The sequence below is a fragment of the Chlamydotis macqueenii genome, chromosome 1, assembly GCF_036417535.1.
Source record: "Chlamydotis macqueenii isolate bChlMac1 chromosome 1, bChlMac1.mat, whole genome shotgun sequence".
NCBI lineage: Eukaryota > Metazoa > Chordata > Aves > Otidiformes > Otididae > Chlamydotis > Chlamydotis macqueenii.
The window spans coordinates 208,961,631-208,980,662 of NC_141556.1; the positions used below are offsets into that span (position 1 = coordinate 208,961,631).

The 19,032-nt window shown below is 41.0% G+C and overlaps 1 protein-coding gene across 1 annotated transcript in view; it reads right to left on the bottom strand.

The window, feature by feature from the left end:
• Positions 1–19,032, bottom strand: part of DLG2 (discs large MAGUK scaffold protein 2) — a 1,053,001-nt gene that overhangs the window by 900,292 nt on the left and 133,677 nt on the right. Inside the window, exon 5 of the mRNA XM_086739684.1 lies at positions 5,296–5,394. Coding sequence (XP_086595810.1) covers positions 5,296–5,394 — 99 coding nt within the window. The remainder of the gene's footprint in view (positions 1–5,295; positions 5,395–19,032) is intronic.

Genomic DNA, 19,032 nt, shown 5'->3' on the forward strand with positions numbered 1-19,032 from the left:
TCTGTAAAGGCTTCTGCTTGCAAGTAACTCTACTCCTGTGAGCCAGTCCCAGGGAATTCATGATCCTATTTACACTTTATATGAAAAAAAAAAAGAAGGTTTGAACCCTTTGAGGCTGTTTATGTGAACATGACTCACGTGTGTGTCTGGGAAAATCAGGCTCCATCAGCGTACCTAAAAGCTTCCTCCTATACTCCTCCAATTTTTTAGTGTCATCTCCTTCTATAAAATGCACCAATGAGCATTTAGTAGGACAGGATTTGCCCATGTGCTACCCAAGCTTAGTGCATTGTTGAGCACCATGGTCCCTGAGATACTGCCACCTATTTTGTACCGTCAGAATCTCCTGCAGCCCCAGGCAGAAGAGACCCATGCTCTTGGGGACACAGACCCCAGCTCCACCCTTCCAGGGGCTCATTTTGGTGGTGGCTGGTCATAGCTTCTAATGCATATCCATCGATAACTCGACAAAGTCAGGGCTGCAGTATGGGAACAGGTGACTGTCAATGGGTCTCCAGTGTTTCTCCCAAGTTGTTCTTCATTTTCATTAAGTACCCATCCCAAACCCCTGCAAAAAAAAAAGAGGCTGAGCTGCTCCATTTTCTTCCTGCAACTAGATATCTTTTCCACTCATTTTTTTCTCCCCAAGCATAAGATTTTCAAATCCTTGGCACTGCTTTATCCTTCATTAGCAACATCTTCTGCTCTAATTTCTGCAGGTCATATTGCTGCTTACTTCTATTTTTTCCTCTACTCTTCCAGCCTTCGTGTTATCTGTACATACGATCATGACTGAAATCTACTATAGAAAGATTTGACCCAAAAACCAAACAAATTGAAAAGCAGCCATCTGGGGTGAAAAGAGATGGTTTATAGTCACTTGTAGTTGATTTAGATGGTCAAAAATATCCTGTGCAATGAGCTCTGACTCTTGGGAATCCTTAATACATGAAGAATAACAGCTATTTCCCACTGTGATACCAGTGGCTCTGTGGACCACCATGTGAAAACCACTTACCCAGGTGACTGCTTCGTTCTCTGATTTTCCCAAGGTATCTATTTTTAAGTCATAGAAAACAAAAAAATGAGGTGAGAGGGTGAAATGTGATGGTCTGTGTAATGCAGTAGTTTAGATTGGACAATTTAATGCTCCTTTCTGGTATTAATATCTTCACTGTATCCAGGTACTTCCACGTGGATAACCAAAGCATAGAGTTTAATTAGGCAGTTATATTTAGAACCAGAGCCTGTAACATCCAGCTGAACTGAATATTTGTAAAAGTAAGCTTTTGTAAAGCCTAAAACCAATAGGAAGGATATGATTTCTTAAAATCTTCAATGATACACCTTTTTAAACATTTATTAAATTCTTTTGAAACCCAAATATTCTAGAGCAAAAACTGTAAAGAGAAACTGATTCTTTTAAAAAAAAAAAAAAAAAAACTGGCTCTATTATTATCTCTAATTCAAACAGTGGAAAATAAGAAAAACAAGAGTACTAGGTCTCCAAGTTTTGGAGTAGACACTAAGAAAGGAGACATCTACCAGACTGCTAACACAGCATTAGTAATGTCAGCATCTTGCAAAATTTAGCCAGTGTCTATTTAGAGCTCTGTGCACCTACACAAAGAACACATAAACACACACATCCTCTTACAAATGTGCAGAAAGATTCATCTGCTCCTAATGCATTTTAAATTGTGTACTATGGAGTACTTGTTGATGGTATTAAATTGCCAGTCTTTCACATAGGGTTCTATTATCTTTCTTCTTTTCAGGTCCTGTATTGCACCCAAAGAAGGTATGAATAAATACTTTCCTGATCACGTCTCTTCCAAGAGGGCAACTGATACAGTCATGAAGTTACGTCTCTGTGGTCAGAGCTCATTTATACTACTTGAGCCCAGTTCCAGCTAGGTTGCCGTCCATCACGGTTGGTTGGTTAGTAGGTTAACACCGGGATACAAGTTATCTGAGGAATTGTATGCTAGAGAAGAAAATCTCACAAAACAGCCTTGTTATTACAGCTGTTTTGTGCTACAAGAAGAACAAAAAAAAAAAAGAGAAATTACTAATCTTGCAGATCCTGGATATGTACTTAGGAGCCATATTACAGATTAAATGTCAGAATAAATCCTACTTCAGCCAGGAAGAGAAGTTAATACAAATTTCAGAGGGTGTGAAGTTCTGTATGCCTTACTTGCTAAGAATTTTAATGCAGTTCCCAGACTGAACCAGAAGCCCATGAGTGCTAGTGTTAATTTAAAGATCAACAAATTAGCAATCCTGCCCCTCCTGACTGCAGCAGCCCTGCAACTGGCTGCAGGCCCATGAGAGTCTCAGGCACAAGCTGTCACAAAAATCGCTCCCTTCTCCCATGCATGGCAAATTTCACTGCTATTTAATACAATCAATGTTGGAGTCCTGACCGATTTCCCTGGCTGGTAACTTTCTGAAAAAGAAAGGAAAAAGACAATTTTGGGTTTTTTTTCTGTAGGGAAGCACAAACCTTACTGCTCTGAGCCCTGCAGGTAGATGGTAAAATGGACGTGGGGAGAAGTGAAGGCTGGATAGAGAACTCCACTCCTTCATCACAAGGACTCCGCATCCAAGTGGTCACGGTGACTCCAGGCTCAACAGCCACAGGAATGCTTGGTTTCTGCTGCACAGCTGTGGAGGGAATCCTCTCTCTTCCCACCCCAAGCACATGCCCAGCTTATCACCCTTTTATTAGTACATGGGAGCTTACACCACTTTAGCCAAGCACCGCCCCAGCACTCAAAAGCAAGAAAAAAAAAAAAGCTAATTTTGGGTTTTTATTAGACAGCACGTACTTTGCAGGCCCTGTTTGTTGAGGGTCTTCTTGTAATACCTGGCCCTTGGCTGCTGCACCCTGCGGTGTATAGTCATTTACCACCAAGGGTGCTTAGTGGGACAGCAAGGTGGTTGCCTCCCTTCCTCTCCAAGAGTCAATGTTATCAAAGGATCGCAGGATAAATGAGAATGGCAAGGACCTGGGGAGGTCTTCATCCCAACCTCCCGCTCAAAGTAGGTTCAGCAGTGAGGTCTGATCAGGTTATTCAGGCCATTATCCAGTCTCGTCTTGAAAATCTCCAAAGACAGAGACCATGCAGCCTCTCTAGTAGTCTCATTCCCACAAACTCACCAACTAACTGCATGTGAGAAAATGGTGAGGCAAGGTGGGAATAGAGTATGACTTGTAGGGTTGTAGGAAATGCACATTCATAATCACAGCTTGTGGAGCAGAGGATGGGGAAAGGTCCTTGACCCATCCTACAGCTCCGAAGGGCCCTGGATAAGCTAGCCTTTTGAAAGCTCTGCAACCTTCATTAATTTAAAATTTATGCCTAATGTTTTATGTATCTATTATTTCCCATACAAAGCCATAATTGTTTTCTTTTGTTTCCCACAAATCCCTTATTCAGAATGAAACAGAAGTGCTTCAGTGACAAATGCTCCACAGGCTTTATGTGGGCTGGGATGCTCTGCAACAGAAACACACGGTACTCAAGGGCAATATGTCCTGAAGTGGCTCTCAGCTCTTGAAATCCACGGTGAATGAAGGGTTCATTCTCATTCTTGAGCATTCTGCCAGGGGAAGTAAATCTAACAACCAATTGATCATCAGCAACTGAAAAGCTCTGGTGCATATGTTTAAACATGTAGCCAGTCTTAAATAGCGATGTGTCACTGTCATAGCAGCGTGCCACTGACACTCAAGAACAGTCACTTGAAAAAGAAATCAGACAAAATGACTCTTTCAAATGAACTGACACACTAAACCACAAATTCCAGGAAATGAAAACAAAACATCTGCTATCTGCTATCCCATGGTACTGGGAACTGAAGAAAATACCACTCACAGCTCTGAATGTCTTAAGGTTTGGCACTGGAATTACCAATTTCTGGAGTTTATTCTCATGTGCACTTTGTGCTGGAGAGCTACAAACACACATGAAAATGTAGTACGTAGAGTTGCTGACAGAGAAACACCACGTCCAGGAGTTCGCAGTATCATGACTCTATGTAGGGAAGATGGTGCACTCTTTAATTGGGCGTTCATACTGGAAATGATGCTGTGAGAATGGACTGAGATCCATTACATCCCATTATTTCTACAGCATCCTCATGGACACTATGTATTTAGGGCAAGCTTTTGATAAGTCCTTGCTCTGAGGAAATAATTTCTTCCATAATTATAGGGGCAAATTTCAATTAGCACACATGATTTTGTATTTCAACTCTCAAGTAGCAAGCACCTTGGTCCTATACAGTACAAAACTTTTCTGACCAGCTGGAACACAGTAACACAAGAAACTCCGAAAGATATGCTAAACCATTAGTTCTTTAGATCTTGAAAATTTAACGAACAGAGAAATCAAGCTAGAAATGTAAACAAAGCCCATGGAACAGGCTTAGACAAGAGGAATAATCTTCAAGTTTCCACTGTTAGAAACAACTTTCACCGAAGTCTACAAGGTATTACACGAGCATGCCAAGTCGGTTAATGTCTGTTTTCTTTTCATCATGTTTCCAGCTTGCTAACTTTAAAAGAAAACTTCATAATTTTCTTTCACTTAGAAAAGAAAAAATACACAATGACTTCAAGGCTGAAACTCTCCATAATAATATCTAAGCCCAAGAGAATCGTTCCAGCCAAGTTGTGAACCTATGAAAATAATGGAGATATTATAATGAAACACTTCTAACTTTACCATTGCAAGCAGCAAGACTGTTCCAAAGAGAAATGTAATACACCCCCTCACCACAACCATTAAGTCATATTGCCTCCTGTATTGTTCAGCGTAGTTTCATGGAAGGCATCATTAGACTGCCTATACAAAAATCATCACTTCGCTGACATTCATATTCTTCCGTGCTGACTCAAGACCAAAAATAAACTACAACACACACTGGGAGAGTGGAAACACCTCGAATAAAATTTGCTAACTGTGCAACACCTTGGACTACAAAAATACACTGAAATGAAAACATCTTGAGATCAGCAATACTGTAGAACCATCATCGATATTAACAATATTCGTAAAAATAAAAAATAAATCCTGCTTAGGACAGCATAAAATGCACATGGCTAGTGTGCAATAAACCGCAGCCATAAGCCTTATTCAAATGTGGTAATGTAAATGGCAGTCATTAAGCAGCAAAAAAAAATTATTTCAGGAGCTCAAATTCAATATATTCTACACATTTCACCTCCAGCAAAACTCGACTGAATAAGGGTTTCATTCTCCATCACGAAAGAGTGGACCATACCTTTGTCTTCATGTCTACCACGTAATTTTCAAAAGTTTGGTTCTCCTTCTTGTGTTCACCACATTGTTCGGATCCTTCTGATCCATTGGAAGCTGCAGGCTACAGAGAGGAAAAAAAAATGAAATAAAGAAGCTGAGATGTGCACTATAATTGTATTACGCTTAAATTTCAAGATTAGCATGTACGTACAAAAGGGCAGCCTGAATTCAGACAAATATCAGGTGGCTTATACAGAAGATTTTCACCTCAGTGCTTTGTCATGCAAAAATTTCTGGGCTTAATCTTATAGCCACTCTCCTGGAAGTCTGTGAAAGTCTTAATAGGCTAAATCTACACAATGATGCTTATCATAATCGCTAGTTGACTTCAGAAGGCATTCAAGGTGCTCTGCAGCTCTCAGCATCAGAACACAAAGATAAGGAAGGAAACCAGTGCCCGGCCAACAAGGCCCACAGATGGTAATGGGGTTCTTCTCTGGAGCAGCTGCAGCATTACATCTCCTTACAGGACCAACTGAATTACCTGGTTTGTTTTCTCATTTGTAATTCATTACATTCTCCTAAGTGACACATTTTTTTAAAGGGTTTCTTACTTGTGCAGTAGTCATATTTGCGAATCTTTTAAATTCAAATGGGGTTTTTTGTTACATTTCCTTCATTTATACAGATTTCAATCTTACATTGCTTACAGAAAACCCCCATAAAACAAACCGTATTTTTTCAAATAATATCTTTAATAGAAGATATAATAAAAAGCTATATTTGGGGTTTCAATTTTCCTGCTGGAAATCTAATATGCTATTGTAGATTTTTTTTATTAAGACAATAAATATTATAAATGACATCTCTGTTTACTATGTTCTGCCCTGCAAAATTGTGCTTGAAGAGGTAGCTTTTGAACGAAACACGATGCCTGCCACTAACTCAGATCTCAGAAAATTTCTGGGCAGTTTGCAAGAGCACGAACAGGAAAGCAGAGTGAATTCAAACAGAGTACAGCGTCTTGTATCTGTTGGCGCTGAGCATCACAGACTCCGAGTTATTTAGACCCATCCTTTTTCAGCCTGTGCACCAGGAGCGCAGTCGATTTAACACAACAGGCTGGAAATGGCTAGCATTTTAAGTAGACCAATCATTGCCAGTACAACTTAGAAAACAATAAGCCAGTGCCACAGAAAGAGCCAAATCACATCCACATGTGCAAGTGTTTTCTCCTCTGATACTAGATTGTTTATTTAGGGCTCTGTCCAGCAAAAGACTCAACACTGGCCCCCATCCAACCAACAACTTAGACACGTGCTTTTAACTTCACTGGAACCAATGGCATTAGTCTTGTGCTCCAGAGAAGAATGTGTTTAAATACTGGAGCAGGCCCTGCAGCTCAGCAGCACACGGGGCTGAGCAGAGGGCTCCATGCGTGTCCTCCCCAGCATTTTAGCTTCTCTAACACGCTCGCAGTCACGGAGGACTCGCATTCCTTCGCCTTGTTTCTTATCGCTGAAGGGTGTTGCATATCGCTTGTTTGCAAGCTGGAAGGGAGGCAACTGGGTCAGAGGCAACTGGGTCAGAATTATGCAAGAGTGGAAGGAACTGAACCCAGGTCTTGCATCTTGCCTCAGAGCCTACAGAGAAACCAAGCAACTACCTAAGTGTTTCTTTCAGGAAGGGAAAACTGGTTTTACAACAATGCATAAAAATTTTGATTTCATGTTTGCTTTCTTTGAATACCAGACATATTTTCCATTGTTATTATTTACAGGCAACAACATAAACTATGCAAATCAATATATTATTTATTTGCTCTAATCATCAAGACCAGACTCTGCCTGATCCTAAAAGGGTTTAGCTTCTGCAGCTTCTCAAAAGCGTTTTGACAATTTTCAGCAGAAACCACAGACTGTATGGTAGCACTTATCAAATGAGTGCAGCTGCAAAATTGGATAAGGAACAACTTTACTTTGTTTATATTTTATAATTTTTTTTCCTCAAATTTTTCACCATTAGCTGACTCCAATATTTTGAAAGAACATAAAACAATGTCATGAGATGGTATGAAATTTTTTAATTGTTTTCCTTAGGGAAATGGGTCACAGATTAATTGTGAAGAGCAGTAAACCAAGGACATTAGGAGGATAGAAACAGCTCAAGTAAGAGTAATTGTCATAAATCTGGAACATCTCTCTGTTCCAGTGCATTAAGGTTCAATACACATTAGCAGAATAATATATGGTTCCCAAACTTGAACAAAGTATCTGTTAGCAATCCATCTGAAAACCAATAGTTATTTAACTTTGTGTTATGAAATAAATTGGACTGTATAATGCAAGAGGCAAAAAGGATACTTGTTGTGTGCTGTGACAGATTTATTAAAAATTAGCGTTCTTGAATCTGAGTCTTTTCTTACTCTTGACTTGCAAACAAACCTCCCTTTAGAGGCTAACCAAAAGCCTACGCTGTCTAAAATTATTTGTACACTTTATATTCAAAAGCTGCCTGCTCATGCAAAATAAGTATTTTAGCAACACCTCATTATTGCCGAACCGTGCAGGTTGCCATGAGAAGCAGAACTGGCAGCCCCAGGGTGACACCGTACGAACGCAGTGGAGCACATGCGCCATGCTCATACCTTCTTGTAGCAGGTTCTGGAAATAATGACTTCAAGCTTGAATTAAGATCACTGACCAAAGTCTAAACTTTTTATCAGACATCTGTAATCTTATCTTTTTTCCTTCAAGTTGGTCAGAAAAAGAGATTTTACAAGCAAATGTTGCAAAAGCAGATTAAAACTTCACTTAGTAACTTTGCTCACATGGGTAGTAACCGTGAGAATCATAGATCACACCAAAAGCAATATTGCCATTTTGTGTATAATTAATGCTAATCTATTTAGATTATGATTAACAAGGACTATTTAGACCATAATATCTTCAGGGCAATGTCTCTCTCATTGTGCAAACTTACAGCATTATTTAAATGTTTATTATAAAATAGTAATCACATTAGCTACCTTGTTAATTTTATCTAATTTTAACAGTGCTCAGCAAAGCTTTTCTATGCTCATAGCACATTTTTCCTGTGGCTTATTAGGACATGCACAATTGTCACAGTCAACCATCAACAAAATTCTTGCTGATTTTTTTTTTTTTTGGCCAAAGTACGCAGTTATGAATTATGAACTACCTGTCACTGGTTCCCCTTTCAGCAGGCAGCATGTTCCAGTTCATGTCTGAGCCAGCAACCAGCCAGAAGGAGCCCTCGCAGGCAATTATGGCGTATGGGGTTTCCAAAAGTTCCTGCAGGAGGTCTTCCTATAGCAGCCACACTCTCTAACGGTGGATGAATTCTCCAGTCTATTGTATGTCTCCAAAATTTATACCTAATATATCAATATGAAGTATTTGTAACCATCTACAATAGTTACCACATGTTCACCTCTCCAACTGAAGGCCAACATTGAGAATATAAAAAATATTAAAAAATTAGAAATATACATGCAAGCATTATTCTGCTCCTCCATGCTCTTCGATGTTGCTGCCAGGACTTTAAATGTATTCCCACACAGACCTGTGTGGTGTATTTTCTAGGGCACATATACCAGTTTGTGGCTAGAAAATGCAGATCAGCTTTGCAAAGGGACCTGGGGCGCCCGTGGGAGCGTGGGGGAGCTACAGCCCACGAGTCGAAATAAATCTGCAACTGCCTCAGGGTTCAGAGAGCTAATGCACCTTCTCGTACAGCCGGCAGCTTTGGGAACACTCTCCTGTGTGCTTTTAGAGAGAGAAAATTCAAAACAGAAGCTGATCTGAGACCTCTTTTGGCGTTTTGTATCTAGAGTCGGTAGCTCTGCCCCAGTCCCGTGAGAGCTCGTAGATAAGTGCCAGCCTGCCCCAAATGATTTACATTAAGAGAGGAAAGGTATAAAAAAACAGTGATCTGTTAACTTTTGGATGCCAATATCTGTCAGGAAATCTATTATTGTGGTAACTGAATGCTCCCAGGAACATATAGTGCTGAGAGATATTGCTTTTATTTAATTAACTTTTTTTGAAAGTAAGCATTTTAGAAAATCGTGAGAACATTTCAAAAGCTACAGAGGGAAAGTAAAATGCAACATAACATATGCTGGAATTCTGCATTTTACAGGACATTGATGCAAATTAACTCATTTAGCAGCTACGCTGGAGTAGGAGGCAACCTGAGCTGAACCGAGATGCGCAGCAGGATGCTGATCCTAGGAAAGAAGGCAGCACACCTCTGCGTCAGGCTGCAGCCAGCCCGCGTGCGCTCTGCTCAAGCTGTGTGTGAACTAAAACTGGACGCAAGTCAAGCTTATCCTTTGCCACATGCCAGCCACAGCGAGAACGCCTTCTGCGCCTGTGATCCGTCCACCAAGGGCTGCACCTTCCTGCTGTACCTAGGCGGAGTTGACAGCTCTCCTAAATCTATTGTGAGCATCTCAGTTTCATCTACTACTGCTGAGAATCTTGGACCACAAAAAAAAAAAAAAGTTGTACATCTTGGACAGTTTGTGGGAGACAAAGCATCATTGGAGACTTGGGGAGTTTTTCCTGCAGTGCCATGCAGAGGAAAAATCCTGGAGACATAAGATGTGTTTTCCTTTTTCTGTACCCTGCTAGTCCTATTTCTATGCCTCTTAGAGTCCTTATTACAGGAAGAAATGTCATTCAGCAAATTTTTTTTGGCAGGAAATAACTTTCACCGATATTACAGATGACTGAAAACTCAGACAATCCCAGAGCAGGCCATGCTAGAAACTAAAATCAGAAACATAATCCCGCAGAAGCCAGGCAGAGTTGCATTTGCTTCAGCTGGACCTACATTTCAGTCCAGAAATAATTTAGCAGAGCTCTCTTCTCCACAAAATCCTTTAAAAAAGAAGGTGTGTAATTAAGTGTTTCTGAAGCCCTTTAGAAAAGCATGGTTCAGCATCCTCAGTCAAATGACGAATGATTTAGTCATCAGAAAGGATTTTGTTTCTATTTCCATGTTAGGGTTTCTGGTTCATTGTTTGAAGACGTCAAGGTTTGCTCCCCATCACATCGCATTAGCTCAGTCTTTGCAGCTGTCTCAAGTCAGGGTGATGTAGATTGCTACAAGATTTCATGGCCAAACCATGCAAGAATGTCACCGCAGTCCCTTCTGCACCAGTCTTCTTGATATGACCAGTGAATGTGAATGGAGAAAAGGAAAATATACATTTGGGCATGGATTCTACTGTACAAATTGCACCATGAGTCTTTGAATTTTTAAAAAAAAAAAAACTGTTGCATTTGGAAGTGAGCATAAATATCACGATACTATTTATTTTACCCTGGAATTTTTATTATTCCACTTTTGCTAATGTGGATTCAACCTTTCAGAAGATTTTACGACAGACTTAAAGAGTGTTAGAGCTCAGGAACAATTATGCGGCCGCGGGCTCGTGTTTCAGAAAGGTCAGGATCTGATTTAATGCTGCTCCACCCTCCTGACAGCAAGACTTGCTCTCAGCATGTTTCTGGATGTCAGAAGGTCACTAGCAAACTTTGCATGTCCTCCGCCCCAGTACAGATTTGACCACCTGTCTAAAAGCTCTCGTCCAAGCTCTCAGTTACTCGCTAGTCACTTTGGCTGGGCTAACGCAAAGCCTGCACTCAAACCCAATCTCCCGGATTATCTATATCACAATTATCCAGTTGCACTGTGACTCTGGTCTGGGACAAGATAACAGACTTTCCAGGCAGGAAATTCAGGGAGGGAGGAGACACCAGCTCATGCTTCAGTGTTTGTCCTCCCAGCCAGACAGTTCAGATGAAGTTGGCCAAAGTCAGTTGGCTTCACAAACTCAAGTTTTGTGACCAACCAGAAGACACACTCAATTTCATCTTGCTGATCCAGGCTTCATCTCCAGAGTCACTCATGCAGAGCTTTATTTTCAAGCTGGGGTGCAAACCAAGGCACTTGTGTGTCTCGTTTTCCAGGGAGTGGAGCGTCACTAAGGTCACACAGTGGTGGACTATGCCAAGTGCGATGGTTTATGTGGCGGAAAGGGACCACGGCACTGTGCAGTGACCAGAGTCCTTGCAAACACAAACCTTGCAAGGGCTGTTGCTCAGGTACAGTCTCACCCCTGCTGAGACCTGGCACACCAAATACTGGTGGCTGAAGGGATCTGCTGCCCTGCTGCAGCTGGCAAAGGGGAAAACTGAGCAAGAAGAGCATTTCAAAGATGAACCGTGCTGCAAGGATGAAGAGATAAATCATACACAGTTTAGCTGCGCGAGAATGAGACCCACAGCGTGAGACTGGACAGGCTGGTTGCAGTTTTCAGGCAAAGACCTACCCTTGCTGTAGCTCCATGCCAGGAAGCTATTTTATAAGAAATAGAGACAATTAACTTAGGTACGGCTGAGTTCTTGCCCTGATAGACTAGCATTTTCAGCAACAGTGTTACCAAACGCCATAGGGTGAATTCAGACTTCTCTGAACATGAGAATGAATGAGATGAAAGCTTCAAACAAATAAATGAATTTCCCTCCGCTCACTGGGATTCAGTCAGATCCTGGTGCTTATTCTCCCCATTCCTTACCTTTCAACCATCAGTCTGCACTTTGCTGGGCATATAGAAGATGAAAAATGAAGAGTAATATTAGGATATTAAAGGATTTAATATTAGGATATTAAAGACCTATTTCTTTCAAATAAAGCAGAAGCTATTACTGAATTCTCCTGAAGGCTGGAGGAAAAAGACTAGAAAAATTAAAAGGCTGAATATAATTAATGAATGCTCATTTAGAATTGGCTATCATACAACATCTCGGAAGCTAAATTTACAGCTGAAGAGGGCAAGCTGTACGCAGAAACCGGCGCTGGAAGGAGCTCCATGTGCATTGTGTCAAGCTGGGAGGGAAAGACAGAGCGCTGTGGCTGCAGGGAGGTCCCTTCAAGCATGGAGCGATGACACCTGCCAAAAGCCCCTTCAAGCAGAAAGGTCAGCTGCAGCAAGAATAACATTTTGAAGCACATGGTTTGATTCCAGTGGTGCCCATCTGCATCCATTTTATTCATTAGCATCAGTGGAGTCCCTCCACTTTTAAGCTCGTATTAGTGAAATCTTAATCTTGCCCTGAAAATACAAGCGGACCACAGCTGGAAGCAAATGCAAATGCTTGGAAACAGAAAACAGAAAGTAAGTCATTAATTGTAAGAGAAAACATGACTAATGATTTTAAATTAAATAATATTTGCATGATATTTTAATTAGCAAGGATAATGTTTATTTTACTTACACAGAAATTCTGGATACATAAATTCCAACCTACATATTTCAGTTGCCATAACAACTTGATACATATATTCTCTTCTGTCATTTTTTATTGCATCAGTGTCACTACTTTTTTTTTTTAACAACCAAAAAAAAAAAACCCTCAACTGCTTTGGTTGCTACGATAACACAGTATTTTTTAATTGTTCTTTTCACATTTAATTCTTTTGGAAACCAATACACTTTCCCTCCAAAGATGTTCATAGCACAGTGTGGGAGTTTCACGACCAATTCCAGGGCTCAGTGCTGGGTTTGCCAGAAATCCCAAGGATCTGTACAGCCCTTTAGCTCAAACTGCTACTTCAGTGGTCCCCATTTAGGACGCCAGTCATATGGCTTGTGGTCAAGCCCGTAACAGGAGACCTACACAGTAACAGCCCCCAGTTGGTGCTGTTTCCCCTGAAAACTATAAATAAATAAATTAAATGAGCACTAGACTCTTTAGAAAGGTGCATAGCTATAGCAGATTTGAGGCAGCAGCGGCAGCAAACATAGCTGCAGAGATGCAGAAACATTTCAGTAAATCTCTGCAGTGCTCTCCAGGCCAGGAGGACACAGTTGCCACATTTCGTACACACAGCTGTAGCGTGTGATGAGCTAGACTTCACTTTTATCCAGGAGCAGAACTGATTCCTAAACTCTTCGGGCCTCCAAGGACTTGGCCCAAATCTTTTTACAAATCAAGACAATCAATGGTATCACGATAGGAGGAACAGAGAGGATGAGTGTGGCCTTCTTCCTCCCCACCTCCAGCCAGCTGTGCAGCATAGCAGAGCCTGCTGTTGCCCATTCACCTTTCTCAGCTCTGCACCCCCGCAAATGGACCCTTTTCAATTAAATTGCAATTACCTAGCTACTGATGGTGCATTTCTATCTGGTTCCCTGTAACAACCCTAATGAGATAGACTGTATTAATTAATAACAATTAAATTATGATGTAAGATGAGGAAATGCTTGGCAACCATTCTTCCATACAGCTGGCATAGAGTGACCTCAGATTAGAGATAATAGGGCATTTATGAATGTAAGGTTAGTGTTTTTGATGGAAAGGAACTAGTATAATGGCTTCTGTAGACTGCCTTGGCCGTGGGGACTGCTCTTCATTTACTGCTAACTATAATAGCCTCTACTTTGGCCAGGAGAGCTATGAGGATTGCTTTCAGAGGACTGCATCCCTTTTAGATCTCAGGAGAGCAAGAGTGTGCACATGTGTTACCACACACAGTTTAGGACAAGCTCTAGCACTGTATTTTTATTGTTACAAGCCTCATATCTCTTTTTGGTTCAGATCATACTATTCCTCATTATAAAAACTATATGTAATATGTTAGAGTAAGAAAAAACATATATGTAATAGAATTATAACTCCAAACAGGAAAAACACCTGACAGTGCTAGGGACTGCATGATAACCTTGTAGGAAATACATTTAAATAAGTCACTCAGCTAATGCAATTAAATTCTGATTTATCTCATGATGCACTGCAGGTCCACAGCAAATCCAAGAACAGAATCCAGTCTCCTGTCTCCACCACTGGCCCACACAGTCTCTTCCTATTTACACACACCTCCAGAGAAATTACAGAGGAGGAAACTACCCACATTTCACTTGAGATGAAATTTTGTTTCTGGCCCTTCTTACCAGAAATGTCAAATTTAAGTCAGTCTACTCAATAGCAGTAATAAAACCAGTCCCATTTTGAGAGCAGGACTGATATGTCATGAAGTGATACTTAGGAAGACCAAAGGCGCTTTAAACCAATGCAAGGATATAAAGCCAGCATTAAATACAAGAAAAGAAAAAAAAATCCACACAAAATCAAAACCTTGGAGAATATTGTAATGACTTCTCAAGATAGTTTTGCTTGAAGCATCCTAAACCTTGGTACAGAAGAATATTTGTTTCAGCCAAAGCCATAGGGAGGGGAAGTCAGCAATGGCTGTTGATGCAGCAGTAGGAGGCTGCCTTGCTAAGTCATAGCTGCTGAGCTGCACAATCGTATATACTCATGCTGACATGCAAAAATACTGCAGCTAAACAAAACCTTCAGCAAAACATAGTGCCATCTCTCTTGATTTAGCTCCCCTCCTACAGAGCTTTACAAAATGCTTCACACCGATATATATGAAAGGAAAAGGACTCAAAAGGTAAGTTAAATGGAATGACTCAGGTCATTAAATTGCAGAATACATCATCACACTCCCTAAATATTTATAAACAGACAATGATGTGAAGTGAAAGAGAAAACAAACATTCCCTAAATTCTTTGCAGAAGGTTGGGGCTCCACAGATCTGCCAGACAATTCCCTTTGTGAGAACTAGGGGAGACAACTTCGGGACAATATAGGAGAGGGCTGGAGCACCTCTCCTATGAGGACAGGCTGAGAGAGTTGGGGCTGTTCAGCCTGGAGAAGAGGAGGCTCCGGGGAGACCTGATAGCAGCCTTCCAGTACCTCAAGGGGGCCTACAGGAAAGACAGGGAGAAACTCTTCAGCAGGGCCTGTTGCGATAGGATGAGGGGTAATGGTTTTAAAATAGAAGGAATCAGATTCAGACTGGACATTAGGAAAAATTTTTTCACACTGAGGGTGGTGGAACACTGGCACAGGTTGCCCAGAGTGGTGGTAGATGTCCCATCCCTGGAAGTACTCAAGGCCAGGTTGGATGGGGCTCTGAGCAACCTGATCTGGTTGGAGATGTCCCTGCTCCTTGCAAGGGGGGTTGGACAAGATGACCTTTAAAGGTCCCTTCAAACCCAAACTGTTTTATGATTTTATGATTCTAACAGTCATGAGCTAAATGCTGGATAAGGATCTGCCACTGTCTAATGGAGAGGTGGCAGAAACCCGTGCTTTCATACGAGGACTCCAAGAACTAGTAACACTAACCACCGACCAAGATTATTAAAAAGTTATGGACCATACAGTGATTTTGACTTCTGTGAGCTTGAAGTTGTAGAAGCACAGAAGCGTAAGGGCAGCTGTAGCTGCATTAAATAAACATCGGTGTCAACTGCATAGGAGCAAACGCCTCATGTTCCAGGCAATGCCAAGGGTGGTAGAGAGGAAGTCTCCTAGTCCATGAAATCCTCCTGCCATGCATACTACCTTACGTATCCCATACGGTTCAGGCATGTCCCCCTTGGGTTCCTACGGTGGCCAGGAAATCTCCAGAGCAGCCAGCTGAAGCTGGTATTTCTTTACTTGCAAAACAGTGCCCTTGTCACAGCTCACTGACACCAAGGTCCAGATGACACTCTCAGAAGGGGAGCCTGGATGAAGTAATAAGTTCAGTCTCATGAAAACTGTCTTTGACTCTGCAACACCTCACGCTAAAGCTGTCTGCTACTTTATGCACTTGAAATGGGTCTAGGCAGCTTAGATAGATCTTTCTTCTTTTTGTTGGGCTGTATCTACCATCGAGGTGGCTCAGATAGAGATGTGCACATAGGCTTGGAGGAATGCCAGACAAAAAAAAACTTATTTGAAAATATTTTCGCTGCTGATGAATAATTGAAACATCCCCAATCACCTTTATCTTCTAGTTACTCTACAACCTCACTTCTCATTAGCAGGGGCTCAAATTCCAAATTCTGTTTACATTCAGAAGCCTCATAAAATCATTGATGTTTATTAATGTCAACAGCATACAGCTCTGTGTGCAGAGCATGCAGCTGAAGTTAAGCAAGATCATCTTCTTAACACTTTTTTTTTGCGCAGTACTTAGTAAAACAGGGTTCACAAGAGCTGCCCCTAAAAGAAATGGACAATTCTAATATTGCACTTCTAAAGGCTACTGGCAAAAATGCAGTTTCTACTATTAAGACAAACATCTGCAATCAGTGATGTCATTTTACAGTTTGAAAACCATCACATTGCCTGTTTTCTTAGCTGTGGTTAACTAGGAATCTTCTTCCATGTATTTGTGACCAAAAACCTGGTCACGATTCACAAAGAGAATCCAAGTCTTTGTCGTCTTTCATCTGGGCTGCAACAAAACACTGTGAAGCCGAGTGAAAAGTCTCTTGTTTTTCCAAGTTCACTACAATTTGAACAGAAAGCTGTGGCACTTCCCTCTGCTCAGCATTGATCAAGGACATCAGATCAGTCCTCCCCTCTCTGTGATGGCTCTGCATCAATACAAGGAGTTTTTTGGTCCTCATCCAAGGGTAAGGAGATCACAAATTGCAAGCGAAGAGCAATATATGGCAATTTTAATCCTCAAAAGTAACAGAAGTTTCCACTGTGAACGCAAAGATATGTGTATGTGTCAGGCACAAGGCAGCCAACTAAGAAAAAAAGCAATATGGAATTAAGAAACAGCATTAAGAAATATACCCCTAACTGTAGAAGATGGACTGTTTCAAGCAACAATGTAGTCAGCATCCTGAATACTTAAAGCTCTAGCTATTGGCTTGTTGCTGACCTAGCAAAGATACCGCTAGGTACCCTGAGAGCATTTACTGTCAAAAAAAGTACAAGATATCTCAAAAAAAGAATATTGATTACCTAAGTGGAGGCATATGCCTGTCATGAATCTTCCTACTCCTTAGGAAAAGGCAAAGTTGTCTGCTTTGTTACCTCTGGTTTTCTACAGACTAAAACACCACCAAAAAATGTGTGAGAGACAAGACCAGTGTGAGGTAATGAATGGCCTGAAATCTCTCAGCAGATCTCTCCTCATTATAATTGACAAATTCCAAATCACACAGATCAAACTTGCTTTAGCAGTTCATTAAAACAATAACAACTTAATAGTTACCATTGTCCTTTCCACCAGCATTTCAAAAGCCTTCTTCTGGGAAGGTGGACTTCAGATCCACTATGTCTGTTTCTCCTAATTTTTTTTTTCTTCCAGCTTGCACAGCAGCTGTTTGCCTTATCTGTTCTCAGAAAAAGACACCTCAACTACCTGAAAGCACTGAGATAAAAAAAAAAAAATACACAGCAATTCAGAAAACCAGGTAGGCTCCCCTACACTCTTGTGAAGAACTGGAGAGGCTGGGAAACCTTCATCGCTTTGGTTTGTCCTTTCAGCAAAGAAACTTTATGCAGCTGCAGCAATGAACTGAACACCACTATCGGGGTTATAACTGCGTCGTAACAAGGCTGACCTCTTGACAGAAAAGCAAAAGCAGCCATACATCTCAGCCAAGCAGCTGGAGTGTTGAGATCATTCACAGCCACAGAGAACCATCAGTGGGTTCAACCATTTTTCCCCATTGGCATTGCACAGGCTTATGCAGGCTGATGAAATTGTGAGATTCAGGTAACCTGGCATTTTTTAAACATGAGATATTTGAAGGTGTGTTAAAAATTCTGTTTCAGAACTCATCTGTAAAACTAGTTTTCTAGGGTTTAGGGGGAATACATACCTCACAGAGACATGAAACTGCAGATATTCAGCCTCAAATTACATCCCCTTTGTGCTACTACATGGGGGTTCTGCTCCAACAAACTGTCCGTTTCAGCGCAAGACTACAGAAGTTGGAGAAACACGAGCAAACAGTGGGACAATATTGATCAGCAGGAGGAGAATGTCGTATCAGGAATGACTGCTACATCTGCAACCGCTTCTCTTTTGGGACAAAACACCATTTTAAAGATGAAATGAGACAGTCTCACACCTCTTTCTGAAGAGCTTCTGTGCAATGGAGGTGGCAATATCAGGAGAGTTCCTCACTGAATATGTCATGAAGAGCTGAAGAGGCAAACGTAGAGGTCACTCACTAGAGAAGTACAGGAGAAGACATGCAGAGAGGAGACAGGCCACAACAGGCCTTAAAAGTAAGACGAATAGAGCGCTGTTGATATGGTGGAAAGGTGAAAGTCAACAAAAACTTCCAAAAGCGAGGACACAATGGTTAGAGAAAAAAGCCCAGAAAGTGATCTCTATAGAAGACTGTTTGGATGGGTAAATGGATCAAGATAACACAGGAAAAAGAAACATGTTCCTGAAGGCTCTTTTCAGGAAGGAGGAGAATGTCTAAGAGTGAAATTCACTGTTTCACAGAACACAAAGGTCTAGATAAATGCTTTATCCAACTAAATATTATAATGGCAAATAAGCAAAAATTGCCCCATCTCTAAACCAGGGGTGGTTTTCACAATAATCTGTCACAGATTAAAGTGGTACAGGTGATAGGTAAGCACAGTCAATATGTAAAAAGTACAAGCTGAAAAGGCATAAAGTCCTGCGGTTCTGGTAATGTCGTCTGTAACTGTATTACACACATAAAATGTGGAGAGAAATTATATTTTCAAGTTGACAGCTTCCCTTTAATTTCCCAGGTTGTTGCATTTGGGAATGTATTTACTGTTTCTTAAAAGCCGCAAGTACTGTTCCCAGTTTATAAAAAACAAAACAAAGCAGGAAGGATATTTTCTCTCACATATATATTTATCTTACTGAGCA